Source organism: Anomaloglossus baeobatrachus, chromosome 6 (assembly GCF_048569485.1).
Source record: "Anomaloglossus baeobatrachus isolate aAnoBae1 chromosome 6, aAnoBae1.hap1, whole genome shotgun sequence".
Taxonomy (NCBI): domain Eukaryota; kingdom Metazoa; phylum Chordata; class Amphibia; order Anura; family Aromobatidae; genus Anomaloglossus; species Anomaloglossus baeobatrachus.
The window spans coordinates 138570095-138596062 of record NC_134358.1 but is presented as its reverse complement, the minus strand read 5'-3'; the positions used below and the strand labels follow the sequence as shown (position 1 = coordinate 138596062).

The window sequence follows — 25968 nt, the reverse complement described above, 5'->3', positions numbered from 1 at the left end:
GTCCAAAGAGTCAAGGCTAACCCAAGGACAACAAGGAAGGAGCTCCGGGAAGATCTCATGGCAGTGGGGACATTGGTTTCAGTCAATACCATAAGTAACGTACTCCACCGCAATGGTCTCCGTTCCAGATGAGCCCGTAACGTACCTTTACTTTCAAAGCGTCATGTCAAGGCTCGTCTACAGTTTGCTCATGATCACTTGGAGGACTCTGAGACAGACTGATTCAAGGTTCTCTGGTCTGATGAGACCAAGATTGAGATCTTTGGTGCCAACCACACACGTGACGTTTGGAGACTAGATGGCACTGCATACGACCCCAAGAATACCATCCCTACAGTCAAGCATGGTGGTGGCAGCATCATGCTGTGGGGCTGTTTCTCAGCGAAGGGGCCTGGCCATCTGGTCCACATCCATGGGAAGATGGATAGCATGGACTACCTGGAGATTTTGGCCAAGAACCTCCGCTCCTCCATCAAGGATCTTAAGATGGGTCGTCATTTCATCTTCCAACAAGACAACGACCCAAAGCACACAGCCAAGAAACCAAGGCCTGGTTCAAGAGGGAAAAAATCAAGGTGTTGCAGTGGCCTAGTCAGTCTCCTGACCTTAACCCAATTGAAAACTTGTGGAAGGAGCTCAAGATTAAAGTCCACATGAGACACCCAAAGAACCTAGATAACTTGGAGAAGATCTGCATGGAGGAGTGGGCCAAGATAACTCCAGAGACCTGTGCCGGCCTGATCAGGTCTTATAAAAGACGATTATTAGCTGTAATTGCAAACAAGGGTTATTCCACAAAATATTAAACCTAGGGGTTGAATAAAAATTGACCCACACTTTTATGTTGAAAATTTATTAGAATTTAACTGAGCAACATAACTTGTTGGTTTGTAAGATTTATGCATCTGTTAATAAATCCTGCTCTTGTTTGAAGTTTGCAGGCTCTAACTTATTTGCATCTTATCAAACCTGCTAAATCTGCAGGGGGTTGAATACTACTTGTAGGCACTGTATGTGGCTACCAGGGAACATGGGGTTAACCTTACTCATCACCAGGCCGGGTGATGTCGAGTCCACGGATATCACGGATGGCCTGCTCGGTTTCATGCCCCGAGGTGTCCCCAATAAATGGGGGGATAGGAGGTAGGGATAGATGATGTTTGTCATGATGCCACTAGTGAGATGCGGCCAGTGATTAGCTGCCGCTGCTGTCACTGTCCTCTGAGGCAGATGGTAATAGCAGCAGAGATGGTGTTGCTTCCCACAGGTGGAGCGGGCCCCGGGGAGGATGATGACGGGAGTAGTAGTAGTGGCGGGGGCCATTGGCGCTGGTAATATGAGTCAGAGTTGGCTGCTGCAGTTCCAGGTGTCTTTACATAGTTCTTTAAGTAACCTAGTCCCTGCCGCAGTAGCACTGGTCACTGCTGTGATGGGCCCCATCGACCAAATGTTCTTTGTAAGAGTTGCCCCTCCAGTAGTGAGGAACCCGGGCTGAGCGTTCCGCTCCAAGCCTAGGCCCCATGAAAGAAAAAGATGAAAAGAAGATGGTGGTGTTGTGTCACCACAACTGTTGTCCCGGGAAGACTGACTGATGGTTGCTCCTACTTCTACCCCAAGTGGGACCCGCCTCCCAGGTGATTGTCCTAGTGACTGGGAAATTCCCATGCTTACAGGTTGATTTTGGTTTCATCTGTCCAAAGAATGTTTTTCCAGAACTGTGCTGTTGTTTTAAGATTTTTTTTTTTGCAAAGTCCAATCTAGCCTTCGTATTCTTGAAACTTTGAGTGGCTTGTACCATGAAGTGAACCCTCTGTTTCATGCAGTCTTCCATTTATGGTAGATTTGGATCTTGATACACCTACATCCTGGAGAGTGTTGTTCACTTGCTTGGATGTTGTGAAGGGGTTTCTCTTTTACCATGATAAATATTCTACAATCATCCACTACTGTTGTCTTCTGTGGGCATCCAGGTATTTTTACATTGTTAAGGTTACCAGTGATTTCTTTCTTTCTCAGGATGTACCAAACTGTAGATTTAGCCACTCCTAGTATTGTAATAAATTCACGGATGTTTTTCTCTGTTTTTGCAGATGAAGGATCGCTTGTTTCACCTGCATAGAAAGCTCCTTTGATGGCATGTTTACTTCTTAACAAAAACTTCAAAATGTAAGCATCACACCTCAAGTCAACTCCAGGTCTTTTATATGCTTAATTGAGAATGAAATAAAGGAATTGCCCACACCAGCCCATGAAACAGCTTTTGAGTCAATTGTCCAATTACTTTTGGGCCCTTTAAAACTAGAGTGGTACATGTAAAGGAGCTGAAACTCCTAAACCCTTCACTAAATTTGTGATACCCTCAAATGAAAGCTAAAAGTCAGGACTTTATGTCCATGTCCATTATATAACTATAACTTATAAAATTTGTCAGTGTCCAAATATATATGGTCCTAACTAGTTTCATAAATATGGCTTTTTATTAAGTGCTATTTGACGCACTGCCGCTTGACATTTTATAAAATCAACAACTGTATGATTTGGTTTTCAAACAACATTTCCATTCAGTGAAACAATTTTCTCAATCTTGAAAAAAGTGAATGATACAGAAAGAATTTACTTTAGTGATGACGAGCTTTTATTTACTGGAAAACGATTTGAAGGTTTAACAATTCAGTAACAATATCCCTTCTAATATTGAACCATCAAATGTTTTTTTTGCCATAGCGTACTCTTGTTAATGTCATTCAACAGTGGAAACAAAAGTTCATTGCCAAAGCATTGGTTTAATTTAACAGAAGGTTGCAATGTCCGCTGTTCGGTTTATTCTCAACTTGGTATCATTTTATTTAGATCAATAACTTTTCAAAAATAGTTTTTCTCCCACGCTTCAACCTATGATCTATAACACTTCTAAGGCAAGGTACTTTTGCAAAGAAACATCTTGATTTGTCACTTACCTTTGTTTATCCTATTCCTTACTATTAAAGGAATTCTATAAATATTTCTATGGAGATAAATACACCTCTGCTATTTACATCAGGTTTGCAATTTTGAGGTTTCTGTGTCCATGAACTTTAAAGGTTAAGGGAGTTGTCCACTCATAGGACAAGCACTTCTGATTCCACATGTTTCCCCCAGGTAAAATAATAAAGCCTATACTCACCTCTCATACCGGCGTCATTTAATCGGTGCTTTGGCTCACGTGAGGTTGTGACAAAATGCAAGTCCCGAGTCCAATCAGTGATGGCTTCCTTCTCTTTGCCTTCAGACCAAACGAACAATCGACAGGAAGTAAATGCAGCTGCTGCACTCACTTCCTACTGATTATCTCGTTCGGTCGGGGAGGTGGGGAGTAGAAAGGTGGGGAGTAGGAAGCCAGTGCTGATTGGATGCCGGGATCGCGTGACAATACAACACCACGTGAGTCCCAACACCGAGAGCTGCAGCACTATTGGAATGGCACCTTTATGGGAGGTGAGTATAAGCTTCATTATTTTACATGGGGAAAACATGTGGAATCGGAAGGGGTTGTCCTAGTAGTGGACAACCCCTTTAACAGGTTTACTAGCAGATCTGAAACTTAAAAAAACTATAAAGGATGCTAAATCTTTATACAGGTGTCATATGTATCTTTTAAGAGGATAACACATGAAAAGAATATTAGAAAATATACTTAAAAATTCTCCAAAGAGCTACAAATACAAACCTACTATTAATACAAAACTATAATAATTATTTTGCATAATCTAACTTGCTAAATGGGTATTGTTTAGATTGACATCATATTTTATTTCACCAGATGTATGTATTTACTTATATACAATGTGTACATGATCAAGTATTGTTCAGCAGCATACCAGAACACTGTGAATAGTGTTTGGTCTACATTTCATGAATGAAAATGGAGAACAATGTGCAACAACACTCCAGTATCGAATATCACATTTTAGCATTTACAATATTTAGTAAAAATACATTTTACTTTCATTTTGGTTGAACTAAACAATCAGAATTCATACACAGTTAACAACTATATACATATATTTACTTAAATCTATAAGATCATATGTGTACTCATATATTACAGTGAATATAACACACCCTGAATATGCTGATGTGTTAAGTGACAATGGATTCATAAGTTTCCTAGGAAAGTTCTGCCACGAATCTACTAAAATTTCTCTTTCAAAATTCCAAAATATCATCAAAGTGCAGAAGTTATCTGAGTGAGCCCCAGTTCATTTGTCCCACCACTTCCTTGAGGAGCATATGAAGTCATCTCCACTGCTAGTCATACTGGCTTGGTAGTCCGCTCACCATCTCGTGTGTAGGCTGGATCATTGACAGTGTTTCCGACTCTGCTGTTTCCTTGCCGATCTAATCTTAGTTTTGATGGAAAACAAAAGTCTTTGAAACATCTTTTGAAGTTTTCATCAAGGAATGCATACAGGATTGGATTTAAGCTGCTATTAGTGTAGCCCAAAGCAATGCAGAAATAATAGATAGAGCTCACAGCAATGCCTTGAGGTACATCTACAAGTGTTTCAACCAACACAAAAATGTGAATTGGGGTCCAGCATATGATAAATACAGCTACAACAACCAGCACCAGTCTTGTTATACGTCGGAGGTTTCTGTCTTTTTCCCGAGATCCAGAGAGAAGACGAACACTCTTTAACCGCAGGATCATTAGGGTGTAACAAATTGTTATAATAAACACAGGAATGATGAATGCAAAAATAAAGACGCAGATTTTCATTACTGTGTCCCAGTACCAGTAAGGAGTTGGAAATTGAAGGGCACATTCTATGAGTCCTGGAAGGGTAAAAAGAAAAATCAAGTTAAGATTTGTGAAAGATAATATGTTGGTGCCAAAGGACAAATTAACACAGCTACAGAGCCTAGCAGTTTCCAGTGTTCAAATCCTACTTTATTTTTCACAAATAAGGTATTGTATTTCATAAGACACCTTGGGCTTAACAATATTAAGGTGATAGTTCACCTGCAGCTACAACAGTTATTGTGTCTCATCACCTCAATGAAGGACACATCGAAATACAGGGAATCCAGATTATTTACTGAATTTTTTATGCCTATGTTACACGTTAAATTGATTTTAAATTAATGTAAAGTTGTAAAATTAGTACTTATCTGACATTATTATATAATGTTATCATTTCTTACATATTAGGTAATAGTAAATAATATTATAGGGTTGTATAGCAATAAACAATACCCCCTCCATTATATATCTGAGAACAAAAGAACAGGATTACACCTTTGATAGTCAGTAATAGGGAAGGCTCATCTCATCTTCCATGATTCCCCTCAATATACAGTGACGAGTCTTCACTAGAGTTGAGCGCGGTTCGCGGTTCGAGGTTCTCCAGTTCTAAGCTCGAGTGATTTTGGGGGCTGTTCGAGATCGAACTAGAACTCGAGCTTTTTGCAAAAGCTTGATAGTTCTAGATACGTTCGAGAACGGTTATAGCAGCAAAAAGCAGGGCTTTTTACAGCTACAGTGTGCAGGAGCCATCGCTGGCAGCCTGCCAGAAGCTGGTAACCAAGATAAACATCGGGTATCCAACCAAAGCACTTTGGTTAGTAACCCGATGTTTATCTTAGTTACGTGCACTTCCCCGCTCAGCTCGCTCCGCCCCCTCCTGCCCGCGGCATGTACACACACACACACACACACACACACACACTCACACACACACACACACACACACCCCCGCTCGGCTTACCTGCGGTGATGAAGTCCCGCCATCCCGACCTCAGCGCTGTCACTGTCCTCCATGGCCGCCGCTTGTCACATCACCTCTCGCTTCCGAACCGAGACTGACTAGCGGTGACGTCACGGACCTCTCGCGATACTTGGTGTGAAGCCGCCGGTCATTGAACTCAGTGACAGGGGCTGTCAGTGTGCTGGAGATCAGCGCAGGTAATGTACCTCGCTGACAGCAGCACTTATCATCCCCTGCAGTGACCTGGGCTGACCCATTGATGTTAGCTCAGGTCACTGCATTGCTCTCCCAGCCAATGGGGAACATCCTGCTCTTCATTGACTGAGACAGTGTGGATCGTCATGGCAACCCCTTGGATTACACCAGACCTGGATTTGTTTTTCATTCTAATAAATTGGTTAAAGAGGGAATGTTTTGGGGAGTGTTTTTTCAAATAAAAATGTGTTTGTCGTCTATTTTTTTTTATTACTGACTGGGTTGGTGATGTCGGGTATCTGATAGACGCCTGACCTCACCAACCCCAGGGCTTGATGCCAGGTGACATTACACATCTGGTATTAACCCCATATATTACCCCGTTTGCCACCGCACCAGGGCGCGGGATGAGCTGGGGCGAAGCACCAGGATTGGCGCATCTAATGGATGCGCCACTTCTGGGGCGGCTGCGGCCTGCTATTTTTAGGCTGGGGAGAGTCCAATAACCATGGACCTCCCTAGTCTGAGAATATCAGGCCCCAGCTGTCTGCTTTACCTTGGCTGGTGATCCAATTTTGGGGGACCCCTACGTGTTTTTTTTTTTAAATTATTTATTTAATTAAAAATAACAGCGTGGGGTGCCCTCAGTTTTGGATTACCAGCCAAGGTGAGGTTGCCAGCTGTGGTCTGCAGGCTGCAGCCGTCTGCTTTACCCTAGCTGGCTACAAAACTAGGGGGAACCCTACGTCATTTTTTTTTCATTTTTTTGGCTAAATACAAAGCAAAGCACCCCTTAGTGCCACATGAAAGGCACCAAAGGGTGCTCCACTTTTTCTACATTTTTCCTCCACTTTTTCCTCCACTTTTTCCTCCACTTTTTCCTCCACTTTTTCCTCCACTTTTTCCTCCACTTTTTCTCCATTTTCTTCTCCACTTTTTCTCCACTTATGGAGAAAAAGTGGAGAAAAAGTGGAGAAAAAAATGGAGAAAAAGTGGAGAAAAAGTGGAGAAAAAGTGGAGAAAAAGTGGAGAAAAAGTGGAGAAAAAAAATGGAGAAAAAGTGGAGAATAAGTGGAGAAAAAGTGGAGAAAAAAATGGAAAAAAAGTGGAGAATTTTGTTCTCCACTTATTCTCCACTTATTCTCCACTTATTCTCCACTTATTCTCCACTTATTCTCCACTTATGGAGAAAAAGTGGAGAATAAGTGAAGAAAAAGTGGAGAATAAGTGGAGAAAAAGTGGAGAAAAAGTGGAGAAAAAGTGGAGAATAAGTGGAGAAAAAGTGGAGAAAAAGTGGAGAAAAAGTGGAGAAAAAGTGGAGAATAAGTGGAGAATAAGTGGAGAATAAGTGGAGAAAAAGTGGAGAAAAAGTGGAGAATAAGTGGAGAAAAAGTTGAGAAAAAAATGGAAAAAAAGTGGAGAATTTTTTTCTCCACTTTTTCTCCACTTATTCTCCACTTTTTCTCCACTTTTTCTCCATTTTTTTTCTCCACTTTTTCTCCACTTTTTCTCCATTTTTTTTCTCCACTTTTTCTCCACTTTTTCTCCATTTTTTTTCTCCACTTTTTCTCCACTTTTTCTCCACTTTTTCTCCATTTTCTTCTCCACTTTTTCTCCACTTTTTCTCCATAAGAAAGAAAGAAAAAGTGGAGAAAAAGTGGAGAAAAAGTGGAGAAAAAAATGGAGAAAAAGTGGAGAAAAAGTGGAGAAAAAGTGGAGAAAAAGTGGAGAAAAAAAATGGAGAAAAAGTGGAGAAAAAAATGGAGAAAAAGTGGAGAAAAAAATGGAGAAAAAGTGGAGAATTTTTTTCTCCACTTATTCTCCACTTATTCTCCACTTTTTCTCCACTTTTTCTCCACTTTTTCTCCATTTTTTTCTCCACTTTTTCTCCACTTTTTCTCCACTTTTTCTCCACTTTTTCTCCACTTTTTCTCCACTTTTTTCTCCATTTTTTCTCCACTTTTTCTATGGTCGGTCTACCCATTAGCTCTGCCATGCACACTGTAGCTCTACACCTATTGCACATGTTACTTTATGATTGACATCTCTTTCGTACCAGAGCTGTCTAAGTCTACTCTGACCCCATATTTGTCATTACTATATTGTCCTTGTACTGTATTATGACATTTGTATCATGTGTTTCATTTCTTGCTGTGTTGCAATTTTTTTGCTGCATCCCAATTGTACCTCTACATTGTTCGAGTTTATGTTATTGTTCTCTCACTCTTATGTGATACTGATTATTGTCATTTTTCATAATTACATGCAGATAAGTCCAATCTGACGAAGGCTCAGGCCGAAACGTCATTTGTAACTTGTTTTGGACAAAAACATATATGCTTATGAAAAATGTTTTTTTCTTAATACGGACCAATAAAGAGTGATTTTGCATTACTATCCGTTGGGACTTACTGACTTAGTCTGGGAGATTTAGAGTGCCGAGGTTACTCACTAATTTTATCTATTATTACCTCTGAGCACCTATATACCAGTGAGCAGAGCTTCCTCTACAGTAGTTCTCCTGATTAGGCATGCCCTTACCTCATGAGCAGGGCATTGCAGCTTTGGTAGCAGCCATTACGACATGGACTCTGCTGCTGTGGACCCGAGAAGAGTGAGTGCAGATTCATTGCACCCACACTCCTCACATGAAGGGTCCGCACTCCTAGAAAATGGGGGATACGTTCCCTGAGTGTCTCCCCCCCATATTCTAGACGGTCCAGAGTCGTCGTGGGACCCCTTTATTTTTTTTCTTACAATAAATTGGTGAAAGAGGAAATGTTTTGGGGACTGTTTTTTCAAATAAATTTCTTTTGTCGATTTTTTTTTTTTGTTAGTACTGACAGTTTATGATGTTGAGTATCTAATAGACGCCATGACATCACAAACTGCTGGGCTTGATCTCAGGTTACTTTACAGCTAGTATCAACCCGATTTATTACCCCGTTTGCCACTGCACCAGGGCACGGGATGAGCTGGGGTGAAGCGCCAGGATTGGCGCATCTAGTGGATGCGCCACGTCTGGGGTGCCTGCGGCCTGCTATTTTTAGGCTGTGAAGGCCCAATAACTATGGCCCTTCCCACCCTGAGAATACCAGACCACAGCTGTCCGCTTTACCTTGGCTGGTGATCCAATTTGGGGGGGACCCTACTTTTATTGTGTAATTATTAATATTTATACAATAATTATAAAAAAGAGCCTGAGGGGACCTCCACATTGGATCCCCAACCACGGTAAAGCTGCCAGCTGTGGTTTTCAGGCTACAGCCATCTGCTTTACCCTAGCTGGCTATCAAAAATGGGGGGACCCAACGTCATTTTTTTTTTAACTATTTTTTAAATAGAAAAAATTAATGGGCTTCCCTGTATTTTGATTGCCAACCAAGGTAACGGCAGGCAGATGGGGGTGGCAACCCATAGCTGTCTGCTTTATCTGCGCTGAGAATCAAAAATACTGCGGAGCGCTACGTCATTTTTTTAAAGATTTATTTTTACAGCACTGTGATGTCCAGCAATCAAAATACAGGGAAGCCCATTTTATTTTTAGTTATTTAAATAAATAATTAAAAAAAATATATATGGGCTCCCGCTGCATTTTTTGTATTGCTAGCTAAGGGTAATCCAAGCAGCTCCTGGCTGCTAACCCCCACTGCTTGGTGTTACCTTCACTGGCAATGGAAAATCCAGGAAAGCATTTTTTATTTTTTTTGTCAAAAAACTACAAAAAAAGGACGTGAGCTTCGCCATATTTTTGTATGCTAGCCAGGTATAGCAGGCAGGTGCTGGAAGAGTTGGATACAGCGCCAGAATATGGCGCTTCTATGAAAATGCCATTTTCTGAGGCCGCTGCAGACTGCAATTCGCAGCAGTGGGGCCCAGAAAGCTCAGGCCAACCTGTGCTGCGGATTCCAATCCCCAGCTGCCTAGTTGTACCTGGCTGGACACAAAAATGGGGCGAAGCCTACGTCATTTGTTTTCTAATTATTTCATGAAATTCATGAAATAATAAAAAAGGGCTTCCCTTTATTTTTGGTTCCCAGCCGGGTACAAATAGGCAACTGGGGGTTGGGGGCAGCCGTACCTGCCTGCTGTACCTGGCTAGCATACAAAAATATGGCGAAGCCCACATAATTTTTTCAGGGGGCAAAAAACTTCTGCATACAGTCCTGGATGGAGTATGCTGAGCCTTGTAGTTCTGCAGCTGCTGTCTATCTGTATGGAGAAGAGCAGACAGCAGCTGCAGAACTACAAGGCTCAGCCAGGACTGTATGCATCCAGGACTGTATGCAGAATTTTTTTGCCCACCAAAAAAATGACGTGGGCTTCGCCATATTTTTGTATGCTAGCCAGGTACAGCAGGCAGCCACGGGCTGCCTCCAACCCCCAGTTGCCTATTTGTACCCGGCTGGGAACCAAAAATATAGGGAAGCCCGTTTTTTTTAATTATTTCACTTATTTCATGAAATAATTAAAAAACAAATGACGTGGGCTTCGCCCCATTTTTGTGTCCAGCCGGGTACAACTAGGCAGCTGGGGATTGGAATCCGCAGCACAGGTTAGCCCGAGGTTTCTGGGCGCCTCTGCTGTGTATTTCAGTCCGCAGCCGTCCCAGAAAATGGCGTTCTCATAGAAGCGCCATCATCTGGCGCTGTATCCAACTCTTCCAACAGCCCTGGAGCCGGGTGACTTGTTGGGTAATCATGAGTTAATACTGGCTTTGTTTTACTAGCCAGTATTAAGCCAGAGATTCTTAATGTCAGGCACGTTTGACCCGGCCATTAAGAATCTCCAATAAGGGGTTAAAAAAAACACCACACAGAAAAAATACTTTAATAGAAATAAATACACAGACACATTAGAGACTCCATCTTTATTACCCCCTGTCAGCCCTCCACGATCCTGCTCTTCTGTCTTCTTTCTTTCTAGTGTAGTAGTAGTGACGATTGTAGTGAGGATGAGGTGCACCAGTCCATCACTTGGGGCTGGGGAACCTCATCCTCACTACAATCCTCACTAGTGTAGTAGTAGTGACGATTGTAGTGAGGATGAGATTCACAGCTCATCACTTGGGGCTGGGGAACCTCATCCTCACTACAATCCTCACTACAATTGGGAAGCAGCATGCAGCCTTCACTCCGTGAGTGATCAGTGCTGGCTGTCAGCGGTAACAGCGGTAACGCTGACAGACGCGTTACCATAGCAACGGTGCTCTCGGAGCCGCGGTTAGCGGTGACGTCACCGCTAACTGCGTTGCTATGGCAACGGTGATCTCCGTTAATGACCGGCTGTGTCAGGAACGGGGAGTCGACCGTGTGCTAGAGCATGTCGCCGGTACACGGCGATACACATATGTGCACCGTGTACCGGAGAGATGCACTCGCAGGTCCTACATGACGTGTCATAGTCATGTGACCAGTCTGTAGCCAATGAGATAATAGCCACGTGACTGGTCACATGGCTATTTTGACGTCACGATAGGTCCTGCATCTCTGCTGGCAGTGCAGGTCACCGGGAGGATTCAGCGATCATCGGATGGAATAGCGGCAGGAGACAGAGTGCAGAAGGGATCGCGAGGACCGGTAAGTGTTATGGCAATGTTTATTAACTGTTTGTGTACATTTATAATGCATTTTTATGTGTTTGTGATTGCCTCCCATTATAGCCTATACGTTCGAGTTCGGTTCGTCGAACGTTCGACGAACCGAACTCGAACAGGACCCCCGTTCGGCGAGCCGACCTCGAGCCGAACCTGGACCGGTTCGCTCATCTCTAGTCTTCACAAGTCATTGAGCAGGTATACAACACTCAAAAGTCAATGGCCCAAATTCATTAAAGGTTTTATGCCAGAAAAGTGTCATTAAAAGCTTTGAAAAGTAGGCAAATATTTGTGCAATGTAATGTAACAGAAAAAGATTGTAAGTTTTGGCTTTTTTGCCCAGTTCCAATAAAGTATACAAAGCTGGCATGGGACAGGGCATGGGAAACTGCTCTAGTCAACTTTGTGGTGAGTGTTAGTGTACCTTTCACCACAAATTTTACTGCAGCTTATGACTGAACTGTGGTGGGTTGCACAAGGAGACATATGCCATTGGGTGTCCTACATGATTCATTAAATGGTGTTCTCTGTTAATGAATCAGGCATCCGCACTTTACTTTGCTCCATCATTAAAGAGAACCTGTCATCACAATTCAGCATGTTAAAGTAAGTAAGCATGGCTATAATGGCGCTGTTATACAGATTTAAGTATATGTACCGCCCCCGGGCAAGCAGCCGAGCTGCTGCCGCTTGGATCCGGATTTGCGGTTGCTCGAGGGGTTTCCAGACCCGGGGGTCGCGCGGCCACTCGATTTTTGAAAAGTTCGTGACGCCACCCACGGTGCGTGGTAATGTAAGGGACCACTGCTGCCATTAGGAAGCCCGGTAACGATGGTATGGCAGCCTGATGTTTAACCTCTCTGTGGGTAGCGGGTTGGTGTCCCGAGGGACCTTTGATGGTTAGGATGGTAGTTGGGTGCCGTGGGGAATAGGAACAGGGATCTTCCAATGTACTCCCTCAGTCCCAAAATTATTTACACCGAAAGCTTGTAAACCATAATTTTGAGCACCCCTGCAGCCTGCGGGGAGCACGCCTGACTCCATGCCCTTGGTGTTGCCGTTAGTCTGTGGCCCTGTCCCTGGCACCCTCTTCTCTGTTGGACCCGTGGGTATAAAACTCTTCAGGTTCCACTCACCCGTATGGCTAATAGAGTGAGCTTGCTCTCATGGTTCACGCGTAGGATTTCTTTGGACTGTAGTGTGAAAGTCCTATCCCATCGGTGCGCTAGTACCCCGATTTTGGAGCGGGTTGGGGCTGACACTTGAAGTCTTCACCCCCATAGGGTAAATTACCGGAACACGTGAAGCTACTTTCCGGCCTGGGGTCCACGTACCCCGTCGCGCCCTGGCCCCTGCCCGGTGATAGCTCAAGGCCACCGGCTGCCCTCCTCGGCAGTCCGTGCCCCTTGACACTGTCCCCTGTGACCGGGTTCCAGCTCCTACTGGGCCCAGACCAACGTCTGCCACCTAGTATACAGGAGCTCACGAGAGCCACCTCACCTTCTCTCCCCACTCTCTTTACTCCACTCTACTCAACTCTCTCAACTCAACTGTCACTGTTCTCACTTTCTCCTCACCAACCCCCCATGTGGGCGGCCCTATTCCCTTCAGGCCCCCAATGGTGTGTCTGATAGGTAAAAGTGGGAAGTGTTCCTAGGATTTCGATTGGCTAAGCTGTTAGCAACACCAAAGGACCAGGATCCGTAACCAAGGAGGGTGGATATTGTGCAGAAGGGCAGATTGCACAATACCCTGTGACGACCTGATAGGCCAGGGCATCACAGATACCTTTAGTGAAGAAATCTGCATCCTAGTTGTACTTTAATCCACATTTTAAGTTTCGGTGCAAAAAGCTTTTGGTGCATTAGGGTGCGATTGTGGAGCCAGACTGTGGGTAGGATTTTCAACCCTGCTACTTCCCCTCCATCTGCCTCGGGTTTCCTTATTAGTGATGAGCGAGTACTAAAAAGCTCGGGTGCTCGAAGCTCGGGCCGAGCATCCCAAGATACTCGTGTACTCGGGCCGAGCAACGAGCCCAATGTTATCCTATGGGAGACCCGAGTATTTTTGTGAAATGACCCCCCGGCAGCATGGAGAAACCCTAAAAATGTCACAAAAGTCTCAGAAGAGTGCTCAAATGACATGGCAACAGCATGGGGAAGACCCCTTGAAGCATTTATCACTGAAAAGTCACAGCTGTGAACAATTTTGTCCGCGTTTTACGCCATTTTTACGGACTCACCAGAAAACCTTCCAAAATGACCCCAAAATGATTTTTCATGGCGGAAATGTTAAGGGCACACACCCAATAGTGAGATAGAGCTGGTGTATGTTACTTTTTGAGATTAATACATGAAAGATTTTACGTGAAAACATTGTGTGGCACTCCGATGTCCCTGAGAAGAGACGTACATGAAGGCCTCTTGAGTCTAATGTGCCCATTTTGAGGAAGTGAGTCTTTGTAGTATTTTCCTTTGCCAGGGCAGTCCAAAATTGTGAGGTTCACCAATGCCCCTGCATACAGACGTGCATGAGGGCCTGTAAACCTGAAGTGCCCATTGGAAGGAAGTGGGTCTATTGTAGTATAGCCCTTAGGCAGGGCAGCCAAAAATTGGGAGGCTCCACGTTGTCCCTGGGTAGAGACGTGCATGAGGGCCTTTAAACCTGAAGTGCCCATTGTAAGGAAGTGGGTCTATTTCAGTATAGCCCTTTGCCAGGGCAGCCAAAAATTGGGAGGCTCCACATTGTCCCTGGGTAGAGACGTGCATGAGGGCCTCAAAACATTAAGTGTCCATTTTAAGGAAGTGGGTGTATTATAGTATAGCCCTTAGGCAGGGCAGCCAAAAATTGGGAGGCTCCACGTTGTCCCTGGGTAGAGACGTGCATGAGGGCCTCAAAACATTAAGTGTCCATTTTAAGGAAGTGGGTGTATTATAGTATAGCCCTTAGGCAGGGCAGCCAAAAATTGGGAGGCTCCACGTTGTCCCTGGGTAGAGACGTGCATGAGGGCCTCAAAACATTAAGTGTCCATTTTAAGGAAGTGGGTGTATTATAGTATAGCCCTTAGGCAGGGCAGCCAAAAATTGGGAGGCTCCACGTTGTCCCTGGGTAGAGACGTGCATGAGGGCCTCAAAACATTAAGTGTCCATTTTAAGGAAGTGGGTGTATTATAGTATAGCCCTTAGGCAGGGCAGCCAAAAATTGGGAGGCTCCACGTTGTCCCTGGGTAGAGACGTGCATGAGGGCCTCAAAACATTAAGTGTCCATTTTAAGGAAGTGGGTGTATTATAGTATAGCCCTTAGGCAGGGCAGCCAAAAATTGGGAGGCTCCACGTTGTCCCTGGGTAGAGACGTGCATGAGGGCCTCAAAACATTAAGTGTCCATTTTAAGGAAGTAGGTGTATTATAGTATAGCCCTTAGGCAGGGCAGCCAAAAATTGGGAGGCTCCACGTTGTCCCTGGGTAGAGACGTGCATGAGGGCCTCAAAACATTAAGTGTCCATTTTAAGGAAGTGGGTGTATTATAGTATAGCCCTTAGGCAGGGCAGCCAAAAATTGGGAGGCTCCACGTTGTCCCTGGGTAGAGACGTGCATGAGGGCCTCAAAACATTAAGTGTCCATTTTAAGGAAGTGGGTGTATTATAGTATAGCCCTTAGGCAGGGCAGCCAAAAATTGGGAGGCTCCACGTTGTCCCTGGGTAGAGACGTGCATGAGGGCCTCAAAACATTAAGTGTCCATTTTAAGGAAGTGGGTGTATTATAGTATAGCCCTTAGGCAGGGCAGCCAAAAATTGGGAGGCTCCACGTTGTCCCTGGGTAGAGACGTGCATGAGGGCCTCAAAACATTAAGTGTCCATTTTAAGGAAGTGGGTGTATTATAGTATAGCCCTTAGGCAGGGCAGCCAAAAATTGGGAGGCTCCACGTTGTCCCTGGGTAGAGACGTGCATGAGGGCCTCAAAACATTAAGTGTCCATTTTAAGGAAGTGGGTGTATTATAGTATAGCCCTTAGGCAGGGCAGCCAAAAATTGGGAGGCTCCACGTTGTCCCTGGGTAGAGACGTGCATGAGGGCCTCAAAACATTAAGTGTCCATTTTAAGGAAGTGGGTGTATTATAGTATAGCCCTTAGGCAGGGCAGCCAAAAATTGGGAGGCTCCACGTTGTCCCTGGGTAGAGACGTGCATGAGGGCCTCAAAACATTAAGTGTCCATTTTAAGGAAGTGGGTGTATTATAGTATAGCCCTTAGGCAGGGCAGCCAAAAATTGGGAGGCTCCACGTTGTCCCTGGGTAGAGACGTGCATGAGGGCCTCAAAACATTAAGTGTCCATTTTAAGGAAGTGGGTGTATTATAGTATAGCCCTTAGGCAGGGCAGCCAAAAATTGGGAGGCTCCACGTTGTCCCTGGGTAGAGACGTGCATGAGGGCCTCAAAACATTAAGTGTCCATTTTAAGGAAGTGGGTGTATTATAGTATAGCCCTTAGGCAGGGCAGCCAAAAATTGGGAGGCTCCACGTTGTCCCTGGGTAGAGACGTGCATGAGGGCCTCAAAACATTAAGTGTCCATTTTAAGGAAGTGGGTGTATTATAGTATAGCCCTTAGGCAGGGCAGCCAAAAATTGGGAGGCTCCACGTTGTCCCTGGGTAGAGACGTGCATGAGGGCCTCAAAACATTAAGTGTCCATTTTAAGGAAGTGGGTGTATTATAGTATAGCCCTTAGGCAGGGCAGCCAAAAATTGGGAGGCTCCACGTTGTCCCTGGGTAGAGACGTGCATGAGGGCCTCAAAACATTGTTCCCATTGCAAAGGAGCGGGTCTCCTGTCGTTGTAATGTCCATTCTGCAAAGAATGGGCGAAAAAATTTACCACTGGGGGTATACCTGAAACAAAGGCCTAAGTATTGCAATTTGTAACGGTCATCATCATGGTGGCGCATGAGGAGAAGGAGGAGGAGTCCAGCGATTATCCAAAGTCCAGAAGTGTGTACCCATGGGTGAGTGGAGGTACATGGCAAACTTTAAATTCCGCTCTCATTTGCTGGTGGTGTGGTGAAGTCTGGCCCAATCCAACCCTTGTTCATCTTGATCAGAGTCAGCCTGTCAGCATTTTCAGTTGACAGGCGGGTGCGTTTATCTGTAATGATTCCACCTGCGGCACTAAAAACACGCTCTGACAAAACGCTAGCAGCAGGGCAGGCCAGGACTTCCAAGGCGTAGAGAGCCAATTCATGCCACGTGTCCAGCTTGGATACCCAATAATTATAAGTCACAGAGGAATGTCGGAGTACTGTTGTTCGATCTGCAAGGTACTCCTTCAGCATCTGGGCAAACTTAGGATTTCTTGTTGCACTACCCCGCACCTCAGGGGCTGTGGTACGTGAGGGGCTGAGAAAACTGTCCCACATCTTAAAGACTGTTCCCCTACCTCTGGCGGATTGGACTTGTGCCTCTCTCGGCTGTACGCCTCGGTTGTCCACTGATTCATGACCTATGCCGCTAGCGTTTTGTGAGGGGAATGCTTTGCCTACTTCCGTGAGTATGGCCTTCCGAAACTGCTGCATTTTGGTTGACCTCTCCTCCACGGGAATAAGAGACAAAAAGTTCTCCTTGTAGCGTGGGTCTAACAGTGTTACCAACCAGTAATGATTGTCGGCCAAGATGTTCTTAACGCGAGGGTCACGAGACAGGCAGCTTACCATAAAGTCAGCCATGTGCGCCAGACTCTTAACAGCCAGGACTTCAGTAGCCTGACCAACAAGATGACTGAACATGCTGTCCTCCTCCTCCTCCTCCTCCTCCTCCTCCTCATCTACCCTGTCCTCTGGCCAGCCACGCTGAACCGAGGATATGACTGGTGTGCATGTCATATCCTCAATTTGGCCGGAGAGTTGCTCCATGTCTTCATCCTCCTCCTCGTCATAGTCCTCCACTGCACGTTCTGATGAGACGAGGCTGGGCTGTGTGTTATCACCCACACCCACTACTGTTTCTTGCTGCAACTCATCGCGCTCCGCCTGCAATGCATCATGTTTGTTTTTCAGCAGAGACCGTTTTAGAAGGCAGAGTAGCGGTATGGTGACGCTAATAATGGCGTCATCACCACTCACCATCTTGGTGGAGTCCTCAAAGTTTTGGAGGATGGTACATAGGTCTGACATCCATCTCCACTCCTCAGGTGTTATGTGTGGAGTTTGACCCATTTCCCGACGGCTTAGGTGATGCAGGTACTCAACAACTGCCCTCTTCTGCTCACATATCCTGACCAACATGTGCAGAGTTGAATTCCAACGCGTGGGGACATCACACACCAGTCTGTGAGCCGGAAGATGCAAACGGCGCTGAAAGCCGGCAAGGCCGGCTGAAGCAGTAGGTGACTTTCGAAAATGTGCAGACAGGCGGCGAACTTTTACCAGTAGATCAGACAGCTCTGGGTATGACTTTGTAAACCGCTGAACCACGAGGTTGAGCACATGGGCCACGCATGGAACATGTGTCAGCTGGCCTCGCCTCAAAGCCGCCACCAGGTTCCGGCCATTGTCACACACGACCTTTCCTGGCTTTAGGTTCAGAGGTGTGAGCCAGTGATCTGCCTGCTGTTTCAGAGCTGTCCACAGCTCTTCTGCATTGTGGGGTTTGTCACCTATGCAGATTAGCTTCAGCACAGCCTGTTGCCGCTTCGCCGAGGCAGTGCTGCAGTGCTTCCAGCTTGTGACTGGTGTGGAGGGCACAGTGGATGAGGATGCGCAGGAGGAGGAGGAGGCTGAAGAGCATGACATTCCGGAGCTGTAGAGTGTGGGTGAAACACTGACTGAGGTAGGGCCTGCAAACCTTGGTGTGGGAAGGACGTGTTCCGTCCCTCGCTCAGACTGGGTCCCAGCTTCCACAATATTAACCCAGTGTGCCGTCAACGAGATGTAGCGGCCTTGCCCACAAGCACTTGTCCACGTGTCTGTGGTTAGGTGGACCTTGGGTGAAACAGCGTTGTTCAGGGCACGTGTGATGTTTTGTGACACGTGGTTATGCAACGCGGGGACGGCACACCGGGAGAAATAGTGGCGGCTGGGGACCGAGTAACGTGGGACAGCTGCCGCCATCAGGTCACGGAATGCTTCAGTCTCCACCAGCCTAAAAGGCAACATTTCCAGCGCAAGCAGTCGCGAAATGTTAGCATTTAGAACTGTGGCATGTGGGGTGTTGGCAGTGTATTTGCGCCTGCGTTCAAAGGTTTGCTGAATGGATAACTGAACGCTGCGCTGGGACAAGGACGTGCTTGATGATGGTGTTCTTTCTGCGTAGGCAACTGCAGGTGCAGGAGTGGAGGAGGCTTGTTCGCAGGCAGCATGGACAGAGGATTGGCTCGCATGCACAACCAGCGAAGACGTAGCAGTGACATCAGCAAGCACTGCTCCTCGACTCTGTTGTACTTCCCACAAAGTCGGGTGCTTGGCTGACATGTGCCTGATCATGCTGGTGGTGGTCAGGCTGCTAGTTTTGGTACCCCTGCTGATGCTGGCACGGCAGGTGTTGCAAATGGCCTTTTTTGAATCATCTGGATCCAACTTAAAAAACTGCCAGACTCGGGAAGACCTAACATTTGTACAGGCACCTTGTGTCGTCGTGTTGTTCCGGGGAACGGTTGCCTGACTTCTGCCTGGGGCCACCACCCTGCTTCTTACTGCCTGTTGTGATGCTACGCCTCCCTCCCCCTGTGCACTGCTGTCCTCGCTCTGCATATCCTCCTGCCAGGTTGGGTCAGTTACTGGATCATCCACCACGTCGTCTTCCTCTTCCGCACCCTGCTCCTCCTCCTGACTTGCTGACAATTGTGTCTCATCATCGTCCACCACTTGTTGAGACACGTTGCCAACTTCGTGAGAACGTGGCTGCTCAAATATTTGGCCATCTGTACAGACGATCTCCTCATGACCCACTTCAATATGAGCTGGCGAGAGGCCAGAATGTGTGAATGGAAACGTGAACAGCTCTTCCGAGTGTCCAAGTGTGGGATCATTAATGTCCGAGGAGGACGTGTACTCAGCCTGGTGGTAGGAAGGAGGATCAGGTTCAGAAATGTGCGGTGCAGTATCACGGCTACTGACACTTGACCGTGTGGAAGACAGAGTGTTTGTGGTGGTGCCAATCTGACTGGAAGCATTATCTGCTATCCAACTAACAACCTGTTGACACTGGTCTTGGTTCAAGAGCGGTGTACTGCTGCGGTCCCCAAGAATTTGGGACAGGACGTGCGAGCGACTAGATGTGGCCCTTTGTTGTGGCGAAATTAGAGCTTGCCCACGACCTCGGCCTCTGCCTGCACCACCATCACGTCCACTTCCTTCTTCCTTGCCAATGCCCTTGCGCATTTTGCAATGCTGTGCACTGCTGACGTGTATATTCTCACTACTTGTGCGTTATATCAAAGTGTGTGGAAATTGCACACAAGTGCACCTGTACGCTGCCACCAACAGGCACACACGTGCGGTTTTAAAAACCAAGCACGGACGCAATAATAACCTAACAGGTTTTTTTGGGGAGCGACAATTACAGACAAGTCAGACACTATCTGGACTGTTTTACACTGTGTACACCAGCCCCAGATATGATGAAGGCTGGTATACGGTCACCACTACCCTGCCTGCCTGCCTGCCTGTATACTGGTACAATAGTCCTGACAAGGACTCTTTTGGTCACTAGCCTGTATTCAGACCTGGCTATACCCTGCCTGTATATAGCAACAGTAGTCCTGAGAAGGACTCTGCTACTGTACTCCGACCTGGCTATACCCTGCCTGCCTGTATACAACTAGAATAGTCCTGAGAAGGACTTTTGGTCACACTGTTTGCAGCCCTGCAACTGAAAAAGCTATAAAGGGCCGCAAAGCTTTCCCTGAATCAGCGACACTCTCCCTGCACTCACTGTCTGGATAGCTGTGAGCAGAGCACAGCGCGCCGGCCGATATAAAGGCTCGGTCACGCTGTGCAGGCCGGCCAATCACTGCAATTCCACAACTAACAGGGCTGTGGCATTGCAGTGGTCTGCCAGCCAATCCCTGCATGAGGGCTGGCTCTCAAAAGAGCGCCAACATGCAGAAATGAAGACCACGAGTACAGCACGAGTATCGCGAGATTACTCGGTCCCCGCCGAGCAGCCCGAGTACAGCGATACTCGTGCGAGTACCGAGTAGTGACAAGCATGCTCGCTCATCACTATTCCTTATGTGTCTTCTTTTTTAAAGTTCATGCTAGTGCCATTCTCACTCTGTCCTTGAGCAGATTCATCTTCCTGTGGTCTTCAGTAAAATGGCACATGCACATTTTGAGATCTTGGCTCATTGTTGAGCGAGTGTGAACTTTAAAAAAGGAGGCTCATCACCAAAGACAGGCTGAAAAGGGGCTGAATTGGAGAAAAAGACCCCAACCACAATGCAGACCCACAACCGGACCCCAGTGTACCAAAATCGTATTGCACCAAAACTTCAAACGTGGATTAAAAAACAACCAAAAAACAGATTTAGTCACTAAAGGTATCTATTTAATCTGCATAACAGTGCAATTATTTTAACCCCTTCACCACCCAATCTGTTTTCACATCCCTGACCAAGCCAAATTTTACAATTCTGACCGGTGTCATTTTTTAAGGTAATAACTCTGGAATGCTTCAACGGATCCCACTGATTCTCAGAAAGTTTTTTTTCATGACACATTGTACTTTATATTAGTGGTAAATTTAGGACGATATTTTTTGTGTCTATTTGTGAAAATATCGGAAATTTGTTGAAAATTTTGCAATTTTCCATCTTTATTTTTTATGGACTTAAAACAGAGAATTATGTCACACAAAATAATGAATAAATAACATTTACCACATGTCTACTTTACATCTGCATAATTTGGTAAACATATTTTTTTTTTTGTTAGGAAGTAACCAATTATTTTAGGCACCACATCACATTTAGGGCTCATGCGCACATTGCATCCTGACCAGTGCAGAAATAAATGCACCCTCTGGCAGACTTGACGCTGCATTTTGACAAAAAGAATGCATCCAAAACTCATGTATTTTGGATGCATTTTGCATGCGTTTTGGATGCATTTTTGTCAGTGCGGTTCCCCAGCAATTCAGCTCTGCTACATGCCCGCTGACAGCAGACACAGACAGCCGTTCGATGAGAATGAACTCGGATGAACTTCACCCGACTTCTTTGTCATCCCGCGGCTCTGTCTCTGTGTGCTGTCATGAACTCAGATGAACTTCCGAGGTCAGTGCCAGGACACAGAAGTCCGCAGCAGTGACGTCAGAGCTTCACCCGTGTTCACTGACATTGCAAGGCTATCTCTGTGTCGCAGCCTGATTTGCGATCACAGGTGAAGGACTAACCGGTGACCACAAATCCCCTGAGTGACTGAAGTGAGCTGTGTGATCAGTGGTGCCATCACTCAGGTGACCCGCGGCCACAGCTGGAGTCCTAACCTGAGTGATGTCATCACTGATCGAGCGGCTCACTTCAGTTGCTGCGTGGAGCTGACAGCGAGAGGCCACAGACCACGACTGCTCTCTGTCAGCTTCATGTAGCAGAGCTGAAAGCATCGTGGGACCTCATGTGAGTTACGTCAGACCTGGAGGGGTATTTGGGGATTAATAAAGTGGTGAAAAAGGGTGTTTTTTTGTCTTTTACTCCAAATAAAGGATTTTTTGGATGTGTGTGTTTATTTTCTTTAACTTACAGGATAATCATGGAAGGTATCTTGGGGAGACGCCTGCCATGATTAACAGGACTTAGTGGCAGCTATGGGCTGCTGCCATTAACTCCTTATTACCCCGACTGCCACCACACCAGGGCAATTCGGGATGAGGCGGGTAGAGTCCCAGGACTGTCGCATCTAATAGATTCAGCAATTCCGAGTGGCTGCTGACTGATATTGATAGGCAGGGGGGCTCCCCATAATGTGACAGCTGTCACTCAGCGTGTGGGTGTGTCTAAAAACAAAACCTATAAATGGAAGGATATACCAAATATTCTTAAATTCCATCTAGAATATCATATTAACTACTAGAAAACCAAACAAAAATATTCCAGAAACTGTCACAAGTGATTCATAAGTATAAATTTTATTGGTTAAAAACCTACACACAATTAAAAACATAATGACAAAAAACAAGGAGGGGAAGGTAGGGAAGAATACACATGTATAATATCCAGGTGGCCAAATAATAGATATACCTATTTATATTTATTTATTTTGAGGTCTGTGTTCCAATAAGGAATTTATGCTATAATGATGATAGTACAAAGTAATTTAAACTAGACAGATCAATATAACAACAGATTTCTCTGAGATGGACACAGAAAAAACTGCTCCAATCTATAAATAGATATAAAGAATTGCTCTATTAATCAGAGATATTAACCCTGAATAGCTATAGTAAATATCCCCAATCCCAATGAGTAGGCAGAATAGAGTCAGGGAGTGACGAAGCGTGTGCGAAACGGTCGTTGGAGTGGCGTGGAGGGGTTGGTAGGTATCTATGGTTGCTATTGGATATGGCCTGAATGTACCTACTAATTGGGATTGGGGATATTTACTATAGCTATTCAGGGTTAATATCTCTGATTAATAGAGCAATTCTTTATATCTATTTATAGATTGGAGAACTTTTTTCTGTGTCAATCTCAGAGAAATCTGTTGTTATATTGATCTGTCTAGTTTAAATTACTTTGTACTATCATCTTTATAGCATAAATTCCTTATTGGAACACAGACCTCAAAATAAATGAATATAACTAGGTATATCTATTATTTGGCCACCTGGATATTATACATGTGTATTCTTCCCTACCTTCCCCTCCTTGTTTTTTGTCCTTATTATGTTTTTAATTGTGTGTAGTGTGGGTGTGTCTGACTGCAACCAATCATAGGCGCCGGTGTACGGGGAAAGCAGGGAATACGAGATGGAATAATGAGCCGCCGGCCTATTCAAAAGAGGAGAAGCTGCCACAGTGTGAACGCCATGCAGCACCGCGCCGGTATTCGGGGATCAGGAGTATGAGAGAGGGGGTGGAGGGAGTGACCGACATCGACAGAGAGAGAGATAGAGACCGACCAACAGACCGACCGACTGACAGAGAGAGAGACCGAAAGACCTGCGTTTGTTATGTCAAATAAACATGCAGATAGCAACAAAAATGCAGTGCAAACGCACTGCTTAGCATTTTGGTAGCGTTTTTCTACAACTCACTGATTTCAATGGGTGTAGAACGCTGCCAAAACGGACAAAAGAATTAAAATGTTGCTCTTTTAAACGCAGAGATTTTGTCAAATTTTTGACAATCAAAATGCTGCATTTAAAAAAGCATCATGCGCACGGATTTTGCATGATTCTCATAGACTTTGCTGGGGAAGCAGAATGCATGCGTTTACACTGCAGTTAAAAATGCTGCGTAAACGCATGAAAAAAACGCAACGTGCGCACATAGCTTTAAAGTGACTTTGAGGGGTCTATATGACAGAAAATACCCAAACGTGAAACCATTTTAAAAACTGCACCCCTCAAAGTGCTCAAAAGCACATGCAATAAGTTTGTTAACCCTTTAGGTGCGTCACAGAAATTAAAGCAATATGGAAGAAGAAAATTAACATTTTTATTTTTCCTACAAAAATGAATATTTTAGCCCCAAATGTAGCATTTTAACACGGGTAACAGGAGAAAATGGATCATACAATTTCTCCTGAGTACACCAATACCCCATATGTAGGGAAAACTACTGTTTGGGTGCGCAGGAGTGCTCAGAAGGATAGGAGCACCATTCAACTTTTGGAGTGCAAACGTGGCTGAGATAGTGGACACCATGGGGCATTTGCAGAGCGCCTTATATGCCCTAAACAGTGGAAACTTCCCACAAGTGATCCTACTTTAAAAACTACACCCTTGAAGGAATTTATTTAGACATGTTATAAGCAACTTGAACCCACAGGTGCTTCACAAAATGTTAGAACGTTAATCCGAGAAAATGAAAAAATACATTTTTCCCACATACATGTTGCTTTTGTCTCAAGTTTTTCATTTTCACAAGGGTAAGAGGAAAAAATGGACCACAATATTTGTTCTGAAATTTCCCCTGGTATGCCAATACCCTATATGTGTTGGAAACTAATGTATGGGTTCACAGCAGGGCTCAGAAGGGAAGGAACACCATTTAACTTTTGAAGCACAAAATTGACTAAAATAGATAGTGGACGCCATGTCACATTTACAGACACCCTAGTATGCCTAAACAGTGGAACTCCCCCCAGAAGTGATCCCATTTTTAAAACTACACCCCTCAAGGAATTTGTTTAGATATGTGTTAAGCACATTGAACTCTCAGGTGCTTCGCAGAATTTTACAACATTGAGCTATGAAAATGAAAAAATGCATTTTTGCAAAAAACATTTTGCTTTTTCCCCAAATTTTTCATTTTCTCAAAGGTAACAGGAAAAAAATGGACCATGCTGAGCACTTTCATCATGATTTCCATTGAAATCTGCAAATGAGGTGATTCAGATGACAATCCCAAGGGATCCATTCACTATAATGAGGAAGTAGAATTACTCTAGACTCTGTCTGGCCTTTGTTCAGTGGTGTTTATCTTTTCAGAAGTGCACAAAAATGTGGTCAACAGTGCTTTTATGAACACTTAAAAAAGATAGACAATGCCATATCATAGGCTAGAGAGAGTCTGAAATTATTGTGCCTCATTATAGTTAATGTTTCGTCAGAGGTACTGTCTCAATCATGTGTTTCAGAGATGTACATGGAAACCCTGGTGTAAGCACTCATAGTAGAGCGTAGGATAAATGTGAGTCGCATCTTGCTGCGATGTTTGGGATGCAGAATAAATAAATTAACAGCATTTAACATCTTAGCAACCACCAATACATCTTGTAATGGCAGTTATTCAGGGGCCTTATTTCTCAACACTGTTTTTTAATGGTGCTGAGGAATAAGTGAATAGTGATGCCCCACGAGTAACAGCTGTACCTGACAACTGACAACCTTGGGCATGGGCCCAAAAGAGGTTGGAAACTAATCAGGGCTAATTAGTCCCTTAAATTCCCCTGCCAATACCAACAATGGTATCTAAGCTGTCAATTGGAGATTAAACAGGATCACCCCCTGTAATCATATTCACAGGTGCCAATCACTGCCATGATATCCTGAGTTCATCTGTCTGACTGTCACTGGGTGCGAAGAGGTAACTTGGAACACGGGCACCTACACTGGCCCCAGGGCTAGGGTGACCCTAGCTGTCCCTGTTCCCAAAGATACATCTAATGGTGACGATGTTTGGGCCAACTTTCTAACCCTAGCTCCTGGGTAGCCCTGGTCTATACTCGCTCTCCCTCATGCCCGGGGAGGGCCCGGACAGGAGTAGTTTATTCCACACAAATAAAC

At 45.0% G+C, this 25968-nt stretch overlaps 1 protein-coding gene across 1 annotated transcript in view; it reads right to left on the bottom strand.

The window, feature by feature from the left end:
* Positions 1-2631: 2631 nt before the first annotated feature.
* OPRK1 (opioid receptor kappa 1) overlaps positions 2632-25968 on the bottom strand; it is a 226391-nt gene continuing 203054 nt past the window's right edge. The window contains exon 4 of the mRNA XM_075316347.1: positions 2632-4815. Within this exon, the coding sequence (XP_075172462.1) occupies positions 4292-4815 (524 nt within the window). The 3' untranslated portion in view covers positions 2632-4291. The remainder of the gene's footprint in view (positions 4816-25968) is intronic.